The sequence below is a fragment of the Dendropsophus ebraccatus genome, chromosome 1, assembly GCF_027789765.1.
Source record: "Dendropsophus ebraccatus isolate aDenEbr1 chromosome 1, aDenEbr1.pat, whole genome shotgun sequence".
NCBI classification, from domain to species: domain Eukaryota; kingdom Metazoa; phylum Chordata; class Amphibia; order Anura; family Hylidae; genus Dendropsophus; species Dendropsophus ebraccatus.
The window spans coordinates 174,325,636-174,342,363 of record NC_091454.1 but is presented as its reverse complement, the minus strand read 5'-3'; the positions used below and the strand labels follow the sequence as shown (position 1 = coordinate 174,342,363).

Sequence of the window (16,728 nt, the reverse complement as noted above, 5' to 3'; positions counted from 1 at the left end):
GCTGCCGTCGCTCCGTTGAATAGGAGCGTCGGCAGCAGATGCTGCTATATCCTATGGGCTGCCCGGACGATCAGCGATCCCCCGGGCAGCCCCCCCGCAGCTCCCCGCCGCCCCTCCCGCACTCACCCGCTCGCTGCAGCCGCGTTAAATAGCGGCGGCAGCAAGCGGCGAACGAGGAGCAAACGCTCGTTTGCTCCTCTAAAACGACCCGTGGAATAGGGCCATTAGGGTTATTTTACAAATATTACTCCTACAATGAAGCGTAGACAATAATACAATGTAGAGAAAGGCTGATTTGTAGATCATTTCAGTTTATCAAGGAATATATTTTCCAATCTGCTCATTCTTTATCCTACTCAATAAGGGACTTACTTTCACATAACAATGAGAGAACTAATTAGAAGCCACGACTGAGCAGGATGAGAGCATCCCGAAGAAATACATATGAGACAATATTTCTTGATGAGACTCAAAGAAAACAACATGTCACTGTCCTGCCTATTTGTAATGCAAAAGCAATGTTCTCCCTTTCATTAATTAGACAAATCATCAAAGTACATTCAGTGTTTACAGAAATTTGTAGAATTATGATCGGGTCTAATTATTTATAATTACTAGTGACTGTTGAGTGTGAGGAAAAAGTAACATCCCCTGGAGAATCGACGTCTTGGCTAATAAGCAAAAAGAAATACATTAAGAAAAGTTCACGCACTTACAAGAAAGGACTATTGAGGGATATTTTATTTCATTTAGTGAGTCTGCGAGGGGGATCTATAAATCCAAGGGCTCCTCAAACTTTCATATATCAGATCTTTATTAATTCATTTAAAAAATGGTGCCACTTTTTTTTTTCTTTTTCAAAGTACAGATGTAATGACTGCCAGCATGATTGGGCGTATACTACTCGGTCTTCATGATGTGGTATACTATCAGCTCCTGTTAGTGTCCACACTAGTTTCTATATATGCATCACTGCTCACTATAATATTCTGGGCCATAAGTGCATCAAGGCAGCATATGTAGTGAGTGCAGGGTTGGCGCCAGTTTTTTTTTAAAGGGGTATTCCCCCCAAAATTATTTTTGCATGAATACGTTGCCCACCCATAGCTTTCCATCTTTTCAATATAAACTTATTATGGATTCTGGACAGTTCTGCTATCTAGATGCATTCACCCCCCCCCACCAAATGCATAGAATGATCAGCTCTCAGTCCAACCCTGACACGCTCCCTGCTTCTGGCTCTCACCCTCCGAGACGGCATCACGTGTCCTCAGTCTCTTCAATGGGCCGGGTTAGCGCTTCTACCCCAGTCCACTGAAGAGAGGGAGGATAGTGAGACAGTCACAGCTGCTGCTGCTGTTCACTGCCTGCCTCACTGTTAGCACCCAGAGCTCACCCGCACCCTGTATCCCCCCACCTGGAGCGTATCCACCCCCCGCAGCTCACTCGTTGGCCTGTGAGTGCGCCCCCCCACCCCCCAAAGCGATCTCCCGGCGACCCCCGTCCCCTCCCTACAGAGCGATCTCCAGGTGCCCCCCAGTATAGCCCGCAGCCACCCTCCATCGCCGATCCCTCCCCTCTGCATCTCACCCGGCAGAAGCTGTTGCAGAACTACAGCTCCCAGCATGCTCAGCCTTCTCTCCGTGCATGCAGGGAGTTGTAGTTCTGCCCGAGCTGGGAGAGCCACAGGTAGAAGAGCCAGCATGTAAGTGCATGTGATCCGGTCCCCGGCCGCCTGCCCCCACCATGTAATGATGTGGGGGCGCATCTCACCCGGCCGCCCGCATCAATCCCCCGCGCATCTCACCCGGCCGCCCGCATCGCCACCCCCTCACCTGCGTCTCACCCGGCTGGCCGCATCAGCAACCCCCCGCTGCATCTCACCTGGCCACTGATCTCACCCGCATCTCACCCAGTTGCTGATACGGGCGGCTGGTTGAGATGCTGGTGCGGGGGTGGCGATGCGGGCGGCCGGGTGAGATGCGCCCCCACATCATTAACTTGGTGGGGGCAGGCGGCCGGGGACCGGATCACATGCACTTACATGCCGGCTCTTCTACCTGTGGCTCTCCCGGCTCGGGCAGAACTACAACTCCCTGCATGGACAGAGAGAAGGCTGAGCATGCTGGGAGCTGGAGCTCTGCAAGAACTGGGAAAGCCACAGCTTCTGCCGGGTGAGACGCAGGGGGGAGGGATCGGCGATGGAGGGTCGCTGCGGGCTATACTGGGGGGGGGGCACCTGGAGATCGCGCTGTAGGGAGGGGGACGGGGGTCGCCGGGAGATCGCTTTGGGGGGTGTGGAGGGGGGGCTGCACTCACAAGCCAACGAGTGAGCTGCGGGGGGTGGATACGCTCCGGGTGGGGGGATACAGGGTGCGGGGCGGGTGAGCTCTGGGTGCTAACAATGAGGCAGACAGTGAACAGCAGCAGCAGCTGTGACTGTCTCACTATCCTCCCTCTCTTCAGTGGACTGAGGTAGAAGAGCTAACCCGGCCTATTGAAGAGACTGATGACACGTGATGCCGTCTCGGAGGGTGGGAGCCAGAAGCAGGGAGCGTGTCAGGGTGGGACTGAGAGCTGATGATTCTATGCATTCGGTGGTGGTGGTGGGGGGGTAAATGCATCTAGATAGCAGCAAAACTGTCCAGAATCCATAATAAGTTTATATTGGAAAGATGGAAAGCTATGGGTGGCCAACGTATTCATGCAAAAATAATTTTGTGGGGAATACCCCTTTAAGCTCTCAGCCGGCCCCTCATTCATCCACTATGCACAATCACTTGAAACATCACTAAGATACACTAAGACACGTTATTGACACAGACACTGACTGACTAACTCTGACTGACTGGCACAGACACTAACTGACACTGACTGACACACACTTACAGACACTGACACACTTTGACATGTAGTACTTACCATTCAGTCTTCTCCCTCTTCCTCTCTGTCGGGCAGCTCTCCAAACTATAGGTTTGAGGACCTTTGGGTCATTTGATGAGACCCTTCACCCTTTACTCTCTCTGTGCAGGTCCTGCTCTGTCTCCTGTCTTCTGATGTTCAGCCCGCTCACCTTCACTACAGTGAGCAGGCTGAACATTAGATCACCTGTTCCCTCTCCCTCTCTGGTCCCCTAGAGGTGCTAGGTGCTAGATGGGAGACTGAGAATGTAGTGAGTGGTGATGTACTTTATATAGTAGTGTATGCATTGCCACTCACTGGAAAGTACAATTGCGGCCAATGTCAATGAGTCCTAACATTGTACATTGATAAGAATTGCGGGTATCCAGTTTTCAATGCATTAAAGTCATTGCACAGTTGATGTCTTATTGATGGCTTATGCTTAGCCACTAATGTGCCATCTGTGGGTATCTTCCTCATACCCCCTCAATCAGCAAACAGAAAGTGTGGACAAAGGTGTTTTTGTGCACAGCCACATTTCTATAACTGGGCCTGGATAAATGTAGTCTTCTTAACGCTGAACCAGGGTCCAAGAGTAAGAACTAGGGATGGTCCGAACCTGCAGAGGTTTGGGTTCGTATGAACCCGAACGCTCGGCAGCAGATTCCCGCTGTCTGCCCCCTCCGTGGAGTGGGCGGATACAGCGGAAGGAACGCCTGGAAAACTGGGATACAGCCTATGGCTATGGCTGTATCCCAGTTTTCCAGGCGGTCCTCCTGCAGGATCCGCCCGCTCCACGGAGCGGGCAGACATCGGGAATCTGCTGCCGAGCGTTTGGGTTCATACGAACCCGAACCTCGGCAGGTTCGGACCATCCCTAGTAAGAACCCCCAGCCATGATATATTGATGCTCTATACTAAGCACAGGACATCAAATAAAATCCCAAACAATCCCATAAATCCCTATAAATAACACATGGTTGGATTATAGTTACATAGTAGTATTATAGTCATGTTGAGGCTTTTATAGTCATATGTTTAGCCTTATACACATTTAACCAAAAATATGATTCAACACAATATAAAGAATAATGATTTTATTTTGAATCCATGCAGGTATGCAACCTGTTATATATTCGGTGAAGGAATCTCTCCAGGGAAAAACCTACTGGATGAGGACTGGCACCAACATCTGTTATTATAAGTAAGTCTCAACTCATTTTATTATATGTATCCCACTCCATTTTTTATTTTTTTTTAACATTAGAAAGAATATCAGAGGAGACTCAATATCACTAGCACTGCATGCAGCAGTGCTAATGACATGTAACTGTCGGGACCAGGGCTTGGGCAACCCTGCCATTCCAAACACAGCCACTGGTGGCAGCAGAGAGCCTGCCTCTCAATGTCAAAAATGCAAGAAAGTTCCTGCTCATCTGACTATTCAGTGAAGAGTACAGATCAATCAACTAAATGGGAACTAATTAATAAAACCCTCAATGTCAGGAACAGGGTGTTTTTTTGTTTTTTTATGACCACAGACCCTATTTGAGGTACAGATTTTATGAGGATTTTTCTCATAGTTATCTAAGGCTGTTAACTGTGCTACATCTGTTTCATAACCTAGTAGGTAAACAAAATGTTAGGTAGGATTTGGAAAGGTTGCTATCTTTGGTTGGAAATTGGAATCATTCATGATGTTTTGCATGCACCTGAGTTTTTTTTTTTTTTTAGTCAAAGCCAGTTGTTTTTACAAAAGATGTAAAACGGCTGCTGTCCTATGGACCAAGTCGTAGTAGAAGATGCAGCACAGTTTGGGATATACACACAGTATAGAATTCCACACAGTACAGTCAAGCTTCTAAAACAGTAGATTGAGTTTATCATTGCATGGTAGATGAGATCATTGTAGATTGAATGTGTACTAGTATAGGAAAATGTTTTGGTTTTGAACTTTTTTCAAGAGTTTCAGTCCTTGTTCTGATAAATGGTGGGTTGTAAAGTACAGGTTTCTAAAAGCACATCATAATCTGTAGTGGCATATGCTACTTATCAATGTTGTCTTTTTTTATTTTATTTTTTTTTCTCCTCTATTGGTTTAACAGTTGCAGTAGTTGGAGGAACTCTTAAGACTTCACAGAAGATTACTTTAAAGAAAAATTATAGCTTCTATACTCTTCACCACAGTTCATTTTGTTCCCTGGTACAACACAGATGATACAATGTGTCCAAAAACTTCTACACAATACTGTTAAAACTAGAAAGGATAGACGGCAGCATAATTGGTGCTGTGTGAGGAAATTGGTTTGAAATGCACTAGTGGGTACAATATAGTTAAATGGTTATTTGTAAAGTGAATATAATGGCTGGTCTCATATTCAAAGAAAATTGTGCCTTCTGACAGATGAATACTCCTTAGCAGGTGTTAGTATTCACCTTCTTTCAAAAGCTATGATTTGAACAAAGGCTTCTGGACGTCTTCACACTCCATAGAAAAGTGACTGTAATGACCAATTTGTATTTTTTTTTTTAAATCAAAAAAGTGCTTTTGCTTTTATGTGTTATAAAGACTTTTCATACTAATACATACAGTATATTGACTGGTTTGGCATAAGAGATATTATTGTTTATTAGTGTCCTTATTGATTTGCACATTCTGCCCTTTAACTTATTAGGATGGGGAGAAGTTACAGTAACTTATGGACTCCACACAAGTTCTGAAAGTATCCTGTGGTACCTGGCACCAGAAATGTTAGATGTGGTCTGTAAATCCTTAGTGCAGCCCCCATACACATTAGTAAAATGTTAGCTAAACACCCTGTTTTGGTGAGACTGGTTGATTTTCTATTGTGTATAGAAGCCCTCTGATAGAGAATAGAGATGAGTGAACTTTCCAAAAGTTTGGGTTCTCACAAACCCGAATAATTGGCATTTGAATCCTGCTGCCTGGAGGACGTAGGTGCAGCATGAGGCCTGCCTGGAAAACATTCATGTTATTTTAACCTCCCCATTCAGAACACATGAACATAGAGCCAAACTATTGAAGGTGTACAGGCATCTTCTAAGTGTCCAAATCAACAGTAATGTGAATGGAAAAAGTAGTCTTAACTAGAGATGCTTAACTTGGATAAAGCTCTAAGGTTATCTGGAAAACATGGATACAGCCAATGACTGTATGCATGATTTCCACATAGCCTTAGGGCTTTATCCAAGTTCAGCAGCCACCGCTAATCAAATGCCGAAAGTTCGGGTTCGAATGGACTCGAGCATGCTCCAGGTTCGCTCATCTCTAGTCTTAACCTTTACCACCCTGTCAATATTTGTTCTATCTCCAGTAACTGTGAAAGAATTAAACTTTCCTTTTCTCTTGTTTTCTTTACTAGAAACCTTTTTTGTTACCGAGCGTCAGATGCAAAGAAGAGGAGAAGATATTATACGCTGACTTTCACTGTGAAATTCCCACACTATGGTGATGTCTGCTACTTGGCGTATCATTACCCTTACACGTACTCTGCTCTCGTGGTAGGAACAATTTGTTAAACTTTAGAATTTATTACACAGCTCCCACCACAAAAATAAATAAAAACACATTTCGGGTATTTTGGGACTGCAGAATCCGAAAATGACACTAATGTTGATATTGATGTTTAACTGGCTCTATTTTTTGAGATACTAAATACCCCCCAAAAAATGATTTTACCCCAGTATAAACTGTGGCTGCTCACATATGCCACAGGCTTCACGGACTAAGTACACTATTGATAATTTCACTTTAAAGGGCAGGGAGGGTTTTCATATGTGCTGCTAGGGCTATAATGAAAATAACAAATAGTTTGCAGAAGAAAAGTGGCTCCAGCAACTTGGGAAAGTCCAGGAAATTATTTATTCAGCTTCATAAGCCAATAAAAACCCCAATTGTCACATCTGATGCAATTTGGTCATAAACAGATCCTATTCATAGCATGCAGATTTTGGAAACAGGTGTGGTGAGCTGGAGTACTTCTTTCTACAAAGAGGCCTAGTTAAAGTTACAGCAGAGTTATAGCCAGAGGACTGGAGAACCAGATGTCAGATCACAAGCAGCTTTGTTAGTATAGACTGCTAGTCATCTGGAAACTGACAGCACGGATATATAAATATCTGTGCTCTCAGTTTCTCTTTATGGGCTGCACAAAGCCCTGTAAACATAGGAGATGTGGGGCCAATAAAAATTATTTTAAAGCAGGTTACAAATAAATGATCAGCTGATAATCGGGCATGTTCCCAGTCTTTGGCTGATCAATGTCACTTTTACACAGGCTGATTATCAGCTACACAGGCATTTCTAACTATGCTCCTGGCCAATAATGCAACATGAGCAAAAACCTTCCCCATCTATTGTCTTGTCTATGTAACCACGTCCATTACCTGATCCCTTTCATTTTTAAAATTCATTTTTAAAACTTACAGTATTGTCTGTTCTGTCTAAGTAATCCACACATTGTAGGGGCCATTTCCAATAGCTATTTCTGCTACCCATATGGTTAGGTCACTAATTCTAAGTAAACCAAGACCAATGGTTGATACTTTATCATCATATATTTCCATTGATTTAGTCTAGATTTCAATCAAATATGTCTTGTATATAAGTAATTGTACTATAGTTAAAATCTATGCATTCAGACACAGCTTTGAACTGTAATAAGTGCAAATCAATATGTCGGTATACATCTGTGTCTTTTTTAGTTTCATCTGTCTCCATTTAAGCTAACGATAGCACACTAGTCATTGCTGAAAACATTGGCATGTGCACAAGGCATTGATCCTCCATTAAAATCCACATGGGTCTATGTGCTTATAAGGCCAGCTGGTACTCCTCATTTAGCGATGAAAAGTGTCTTGTAAGATGTATTCTGAGGTATAAAATTGTCAAGTAGATATGAAAGATGAATGTATCATGTATAGCTGAATACCAAAGCATAAAACAAACCAAATTAGGCATTCCTCTAATGTTTAGAGGAAGGATGATCAAACATATTTCCCAGAGCGGGGTCCCACTTCACATAGCCAAAAAAAGGGGAGAAATGCAGAAAATCCAGAGGAAAGAGTTTAAAAGATTTTCACTAGACAACTCCTTTAAAAAGCAAGTGAGGCTTTCATTAGAAACTAATTATTTATATATATATATATATATATATATATATATATATATATATATCTTTGTATATCAGCAATAAAGTGTTTTGATGACTGTTATATACACTCAGAAAACCTCAAAAACGCGTGCTTTGTTGTTTGTTTATATGTCCCCACCTTCTAGGGCCATGGTTGGCCTCCTTTTTTTGAGTGTTTCTGAACATATTTAATAGTCATCTGAGCAATATTATGGAGACGTCTTAAAGGGGTAGTGCGGCGCTAAGAAATTATTCACAAAATAACACACATTACAAAGTTATACATCTTTGTAATGTATGTTATGTATGTGAATGGCCCCCTTCCCCACAGTCATGCTCAGCCAATCGCACGTCATCAGCTGCTCAGCCGCGATTGGCTGAGCACAGTTATGACGCGGCAGAGGGGGGGCCGGCATGAGGGACAGTAGGAACGGGCGGCCTGCCTCCCCAAGATTACATCACTGTCAGAAGACGGCGGACGGGGATCGACACGTATCAGGTATGTATAATGCACTACACTTCCGGGTCCACGGGCGGGGTCGGGAAACATGGGGAAGAGGGCCATTTACATACATAACATACATTACAAAGTTGTATAACTTTGTTATGTGTGTTATTTTGTGAATAATTTCTTAGCGCCGCACTACCCCTTAAAGGTGCATAAACAGTCTATAGTCAGACAGCTCACCGACATTACTCTCCTGATGGCTGGGAGATGCTGACAGGATCCAATACTAGCGAGACTCTATTGTTGCTACATTGGTGCACGCCATTCAGAGTGTATGGCTTCCCTGGCTGCTCTGAAATGTCCTGTTGGCTTTTAATGCATCACCAGAAATAAAGACGTTACATGTAAACCATGAGTGCCCTCAACTTTGTCTTAAAGGTACATATGCCTTCTACTATATGTCCATTTGTCTGTGTTGATGTTTTCATGACATTTCTGTACTAAAAAGTTTTTTTCTCTATAGTCCCACTTACAGATTTTGAAGCAAAGGTGCAACCCTGAAAGAGTATATTTCAAGCAACAGACATTGTGCCACACATTGGGAGGAAATCCTTGTCCAATCGTCACTATAACCGCCATGCCAAAATCAGACTCTCAGAGTCAGAGGGAGGAGATACGTAAGTGACAGCTAAAATTATTTTGTGTCTTTTATTTTAAGTGACTAAAACACTGTCATATGTTGCATTCTTGTTAAACAGTAAATATTATTAGCAGATCCTCACTTCACAATAAGGGAAATATAGTCACCTAGTGACTTCATATAAGCGAGTAACACAGGGCTGTAGGGTCACATCTAGGTTTGGTCCTATTTAACCCCTTAAAGACAGAGCCAATTAGCATTTTTGCGCTTTCGTTTTTTTCCTCCTGGTGCTTAGAAGGCCATAGCATTTGCATTTTTTCACCTAGAAACCCACTTGAGCCCTTATTTTTTGCGCCACTAATTGTACTTTGCAATGACAGGCAGAATTTTTTCATAAAGTACACTGCAAAAAAAAAATTAAAAATTAAAAGTGTGGTGAAATTGTAAAAAAAAAACACAATTTTTTTTTATTTGGGGGTATTTGTTTTTACGCCATTCGCCCTCGGGTAAAACTGACTTGTTATATCTGTTTCTTAAGTCGTTATGATTACAACCATATGTAACATGTTTAACTTTTATATTATGTGATGACTTCAATTGAAACCATATGTTCCCTGAAATCGCTCTATTCCCAGGCTTATAGCGCTTTTATCCTTAGGTCTATGGGGCTGTGTTAGGTGTAATTTTTTGCGGCATGATGTGTTCTTTTTATCGGTTCCTTGATTGCGCATATACGACTTTTTGATCGCTTTTCATTACAATTTTTCTGGACTTGATGCAACAAAAAATGCACAATTTTGCACTTTGGAATTATTTTCCGCTTACGCCGTTTACTGTACGAGATCAGGAATGTGATTAACTAATAGTTCAGGCGACTACGCACGTGGCAATACCAAACATGTTTGTTTATTTATTTATAGCATGGGAAAAGGGGGTGATTCACACTTTTATCAGGGAAGGTTTCTTTTTAAATTAATAATAAACTGTGCCCACTAATAGCCGCGACTATTAGTGGGCACAGTTTATTATTAATTTAAAAAGACACCTGAGCCCGTGGCGGTTCAGAGCAGGGTCGCCGCACGGCCCCGCTCTGAACTTCCCGAGGCGACCACAGGGCGTAAATAAATGCCCTGTGTCGTTAAGGGGTTAACTATACCTTTTTTTATTCAATGGTTTACACCATTATTTAAAAATGGGGTAAAATGGGGTTAAGGGATAATAATGTGCAGGCTTAGTGAAGCAGATCGCCGATCGGACCGCACAGAGGCAGGTGAGAGACCTCCCCGGCGCTTAAGAAGTTAATGACACGCTGCAGCGCGTCATGAATGGTGAGGTTTCGGCTGCTGATTCATACTGGGAGAAACACCCAGGACGTACAGTTACGTCCAGTGTCGTCTGGTGACAGACTTCCATGACGTAACTGTACGTCCTGGGTCATCTAGGGGTTAAGACACCAGATGAGAACACCAGGGGAAGCAAAGGAAGGTAAGTATAGATGAGTGAACTTTGTCAACCTTACTAATACAGCTAAACACCTGCAATTGTTTACCCGTTTTAATGCAGTTCAGTTTTTAATTTTCTGTTAAAAACCTCACTAGCTTTTTAAAGATTCGCTCATCTCTATTTCTAAAATCAGGTAAATGTAAAAAAAACTGCTGGTTAGGATGCACTACTTACATTGCTATCCCTCTGCAGGTGTTGGTGATTAAACTAGAAGCCAGTGTAAAAAATAAGGTGATGGAAACCTTTTTTTAAAACGTGTTGTTTAATCAATATAGAAGTTTTTCTATACTTTATTTTTGACACTAGAATCTGGTTTAAACACTGACGCCGTCAGAGGGACATCAAGAGTGAGTATTGGATATTAACCACCTTTTTTCCTAGTTTTGCAATATACTGACCATGATTCAGAAATGTGAATGGGGCTCATGATTGTAGTCTTTAACCATGAAAAGACATTATTCTGCTTGCTAGCTGTAACTATTATTGTATGGTATTTTGTAACTAGACTATTTGCTGTGTTTGCTTCTCTTTTATTTTAGTTGCATAGTAATAAAAAAATGATTGCACAAGTGCCCATTATTCTTTATATGCATACTTATCATATTGTAATGTATCATGCCTGCTATTAAAGCAGTAAAACACATTAACAGTAATGCTAAAAAGCTGAGATTATTTACCTGTAAAAAGTTTTAAATATATTTTAGCTGTAAATACAGCTCTTTATCTTTCCCATGTAAAAAAACAAAAGAAACAATGAAAGTCAGTAACGCTGTTTATTAAATCACAAATGTGCTTCATAAATGCAATCCAATCTTTTCTATATACAGGTCCAAAGGTTATATATATATATATATATATATATATATATATATATATATATATATATATATGTATATGTATATGTTATTGTTTTTCATTTTTTTTTAATACTTGTGAATGTTTGGCTTGTGTTTATATACCCCATATGTGCGGAACAGATTTGTAAAGCTTTGTTAAGAGACAGTGTGGGTCTGCCTCTCATCATCCAAAACAGTTGAGACTGACTTGTCAGTACAAATATGCTGCCTGCAAAGAGTGCAAAGACAAATATAGTGTGAGGTGAAGTTTCCTGATGTTATTGAGTTCCTATGATTGAGGGACTGTTGCATACTCTGACAAGCCTTTGTGAGTAATGGTGATGCTGTACAATGAAGGCTTGGTTTTCTGTCTATCACAACAGTAGAATAGTGGTTGCCTTTCCTGTTTAAATTTTGTTTTTATTCTGAGTAGTATAAAAATGTAATATTTTCTATAGTCCGTGGTCATATATTTTACTAATATCGCATGGAATCAACATTAGGTAGGATAAAGGTAGCCCCAATGTTTCGTAGGATAAAGGCGGCCATACCGTTTTCAAAAATGTTGAAAAAAAACTGTTGTTTGGCTAACAACCATTCCTTATGTTCCTCCTATACAAGTTAAGCTGACTTCTTGTGTATGTTTTCTCATTGGGGAAAAGGGAATAAGCTGGTAACAGACATGTTGTCTCAGTGGGCAAAGAGGGAAAGCTATAGGGCTGACTCAAGGTTTATGTGTCCCTCTGGTAGGAAGCACCTCCAGGTAGGCAATTGTATTATAAAAACTTATACTCATCTGGCTCCCACCTGATCCACTGGCATCTGCTTTTCCTCCCTGCTCTGCTAATGCTCAATTAATGTCACTCGAGCGTCAGAGGCTAGAGCAAGGGACTGTCCACTTGTGAGAGTGGCCATAATGCTGCTAATCTCCACTACAAATGAACGAGTACTGCTCGATCGAGTAGGTATTTGATCGAATAGTACAGTATTTGAAATACTCGTTTTCGATCGAGTATTCAACCAAAAATTTAGTAAAAATGTGATTCCTCTACCACCTTTCCTGCGTTTTTTTTAAACCAATAACTGTGTGGGGCCTGGGGGGATGACCGGCACTAGGAGCACACAGCCAAGGGAAAAATAGCATCTACATGTATTGCCTGGCTAAACCATGTGACATTCAAAGTACAAGAATAGTGGTTTTCAGATTCGGTTCAGATGCTACTTGGAGCTAGACAGGGAGACAATGTATAGCAGTCAGGTGTTAGGTGATTTTAGGCAGGAGGGACCCCAAAAACCCTTGTTAGGGCTTAAATTATAGATAGAAGAGATTGATCACAGATATATACAGCTATTAAACTGGCTAGCAGCACATCAGTGTGTTCAGATAGGCAGGCAGCTGGAGTTCACTGGGAGGAATAGGCTGTAGTTTAGCTACTTGGTGAAAACCTCAGGTATACAGTAGGTTATATAGCTGTATACTGAGAATGTGCCAAAAAAAAAAAAAAAAATTGTACTACTGTTTTGCGTTCTGTGTGTATCATTAATCATTGGAACGCCTGTTGCCTGAAGGCATTTCTATAAAAATCTATATATTGGGTATACGGCTGTATGCTGAGACTGTTTGGAGTGTATTGTTGAGAGGCTGTGGTAGTGGCGTAATGCTGCGACTTTAACATGTTAGATGCACCCAGGCACGCTTCCCCTGCTGTCCCAGATGTATTCCAGAGGTGTTTGCATCATTTTCTGAGGTGTCATGGTGAACTTGGAAAAATAAATTCAACCAGATCATGAAGTCATGAGCCTTTTTTCCCATACACTTTAATGGGATTCAATATTTGATCGAATAGTCGAGCATCGCGGTCTACTCGAATCGAATTTCAAACTTTCAAATATTTCACTACTTGCTTATCTCTAATGTCCACAAATGATGGCAGCGAAAGGCCCAACAATTAATGGATCATTAGTGCCCGCACAAGTCGAGCCTTGTAGTCACTTTGGAAAACCAGCACTTGTTTATAGTACTGTATGTATCAGCCCGTGTAATAGTGCTTCATAAGTGGAGCATTTTCCTTAGTAAATCCCCCCCATCATGTTTGTGGAGTGTTTTCATACTGTAGCATCTAACTCTAATTTATGTAATTTGTAATTATAGTTATTTTATTGTGGGATCTTCCATAGGCTACTATGGTCTGTAGAAAAATCCTTTGTGTATATTGCACCCATTTTGTCCAATATACACAGTTGATGCATATGCCAACATATACACATAGTCCTAAGACTACATGTGTGATGCAGCCTATTTTAGGAAAGAAGAGGAGAACCTGACTTAACCAGCCCAGGTTTGCATTTTGCCCTTCACATGGGCCAGGAGCAGTGTTATTACAGTCTGTACAGTTATGGTATCTTCATGCTGAAGATGGGTTAACAAAACAATAAGAAATATTAAGTGTTTGGTAAGCTGTGTTTATTAAAGACCATTTGTTTTCATTACTGATATAATGATTTTCTGAGCTGCAAAGCCTGAAATGTAAAATTCACTGATCAATGAGAGGGAACTTTATTCTATAATTATATTTAAATTCAGTCATAGACGCTCCCTTTGATTATTACAAATGGAAACAAATGTGATGTTATCAACAAATATATTTCACCATTTTGAGAACTAGATGAAATACAGGATTGTTACATATGTTATATTATACGCTGATAAGGACTGGGGCACAACGAAGGCAACATGGCACATCTGATCAACAAAGAAAGCATCTGTCCTTCTTCCTTTCTTATATGGTACTGCAGAGATAATCTGGTGGGTAAATAACTTCCAGGCCACAGGGTCTAAAGTATCGAACCACTGGAGACCAAGGACTGGGGCACTGAGCAGTAAACATCAGATATTTGGACACTAAACAACAACATACTAAATGCCTACACACTGGAGACTAGGACGCTAAAACAGTAGATACCAAGTACGAGACTTCACTGAGCCAGGGATTATCATATTTAATATATCCTTGCCATTTAAGAGCCTGTTCCCCCTGAGGAAAAGAGGCGGAATTCTGCGGTGGAGCTCCCCACGATGCGGAATCCCGCCTGCCTCAGTGTCTCTATGGGACAGCTTCCGTTGTTCACCGCTCAAAAGAATTTACATGTCAATTGTTTGAGTGGTGAGCGTCAGGAGCAAAGGCACGCAAGTCATTCCATAGAGAAACCGAGGCAGCGGGATTCCACGGCAGAATTCCACCTGTTTTTCTTAGTGTGAACATACCCTTACAAAAATTTGACCTTTCACAGGGACATATCCCATAGTGTAACAGTAAGGGTCTGGGTGTTCAGACCCCGATTGGTCTTAAGAATGTGCTATTCACTCCCCAGCTCATTGCAATGTCTGTCCAGTTGCAGGAGATGGGCTCTATAGACCAAGGGCCCTATTCCACCAGACGATTATCGTTTGCATAATCGTTAATGATTAACGATCTCTATTGCGAAAGACCTGAAAACGTTCACTCATTTACTTGGAACGATAATGGTTACTTATGATCGTATTTGCGATAGTTTTTCCTTCGCTATTTCTTCGCAATTGCATTCGTATCTACTGCGATCAATGATTTCTTGTTCGGTTGTTAATCGTTAACTGCATTTCAACCGAATGATTATCGTTTAGATTCGAACGATTTAACGATAATCTGAACAATAATCGTCCGGTGGAATAGGGCCCTGACAAAGTTAGTCAAAGTTTTGTTAAATGACGGACACTTTAAGCTAGCCATGCTCATAGGACTTTCACTGGCCTCAACATGCTAACCAAAGTCCTATGGGATCATTCTCACAAATAATTGGACAAAAACATACTAGACTAACCTGGCAGATCAGTGTACTTTTTATAAAACAAAAATCCACAATGAATTTGCGCACAGTGGCAAATGATCAGTCAAATTTAGCTGACCATGCTAAATGCAGTTATTGTTTATGGCAAATCACATTTTCTGCAGATATGTCTGCCACTGGCCATGACAAACAATCAATCAAGCTTAATATAAGGACGATAGCTCCATTCAGTTTCTAAGAACTAAGAACTAAGAACAAGAGTCATGCTGTTTGTAAATGAACGCGGAAAAGTTTTTCTATATCAGCAATCAGCTCTAGTATAACAGTATAAATAATAAATATATTTTGTTTTGTTGAGAGGGTAGTTCTGATGATAAAAGATCCAGCAGTAAATACATCATGAATGATACATATCCTTATAATGATTGGCTTTGGCAACACATTCATCAACGATGTCACTTTCTAATCAAAGATATTTGTTGTATAGACTTAAAGAAGAATAGCCCTGATACACCTGCTTGGTGTTTTCTGATAATTCTTATTTAGTGGTCTGCAACTATGCTTGTTATTCTACTACAATATTTATTATATTTTTAATCATTTAAAGAAGCTCAGGGGTTAGGAGATACCTATGTAACGGTGCCCCCCCCCCAGGTAGAACTTGTAAGATGTTCTTTTTTATGTTTTATGCTTTCTTTATTTCCTCTAGTCATAGAAAGATAACAATTTACTAATTAATAACCTTTACTAATTAGCAAATTAGTAAACATCATCCATATGTATAGTTTTATTACTGTCTCCCTTAAGCCTGGTAAACAAGTCAAGAATTATAGATGTGCATCTGTAGCCATTTGCAGTGGCACAAACCCTTTAATAGATGATAGGTGATCTACAGTATGCCACAATTGCGGTCCCTCATCATTTTCTGCCACACAGATAGTTTTGACACAGATCTGTAACATTTATGTGGGGGCATAAATGGAAATAAATACTGTAGGTCCGTAATCTGCAGATGCAGATTGCAGACGAGTGAATGTAGCCCTATTATTTTGTGATTTTTTTCGTATTTCAAATTTTCTGAGTTACTGTATATTGTGTTTCTCCTATATTTAAATTCTGTCTCCCATTTTCCTAGTATTTTATCCCATGTTCTTAGTAATAGCTCCCATGGAAAAGTTCAGTAATTTAATAAAAAATTGACAGCAGGCAGGGGCAGGGGTGAACATAATAAACAACCATGACTTACCTCTCCTTGTGCCCCTGAAGTGTTGGGTCACAGGCTCTGGGACCCGCACCAGAAAGCATTTCTGAACATCTCCACGACTCGGGGGAAGAAATTCCGGACCCAGCTTATAGATTGCCCATCACCCTATCAGGGACTGCATTGGTGTCCTGCCCCAGTAACTGACTGGCTAAGCAGGC

At 41.2% G+C, this 16,728-nt stretch overlaps 1 protein-coding gene across 7 annotated transcripts in view; it reads left to right on the top strand.

Moving 5' to 3' along the window:
* The window catches only part of AGBL1 (AGBL carboxypeptidase 1), a 449,865-nt gene that overhangs the window by 130,355 nt on the left and 302,782 nt on the right, over positions 1–16,728 (top strand). For all 7 annotated transcript variants that reach the window (XM_069956680.1, XM_069956679.1, XM_069956678.1 and 4 more), the window contains 3 exons: positions 4,018–4,105; positions 6,285–6,423; positions 9,026–9,179. In XM_069956680.1, coding sequence (XP_069812781.1) covers positions 4,018–4,105; positions 6,285–6,423; positions 9,026–9,179 — 381 coding nt within the window. The remainder of the gene's footprint in view (positions 1–4,017; positions 4,106–6,284; positions 6,424–9,025; positions 9,180–16,728) is intronic.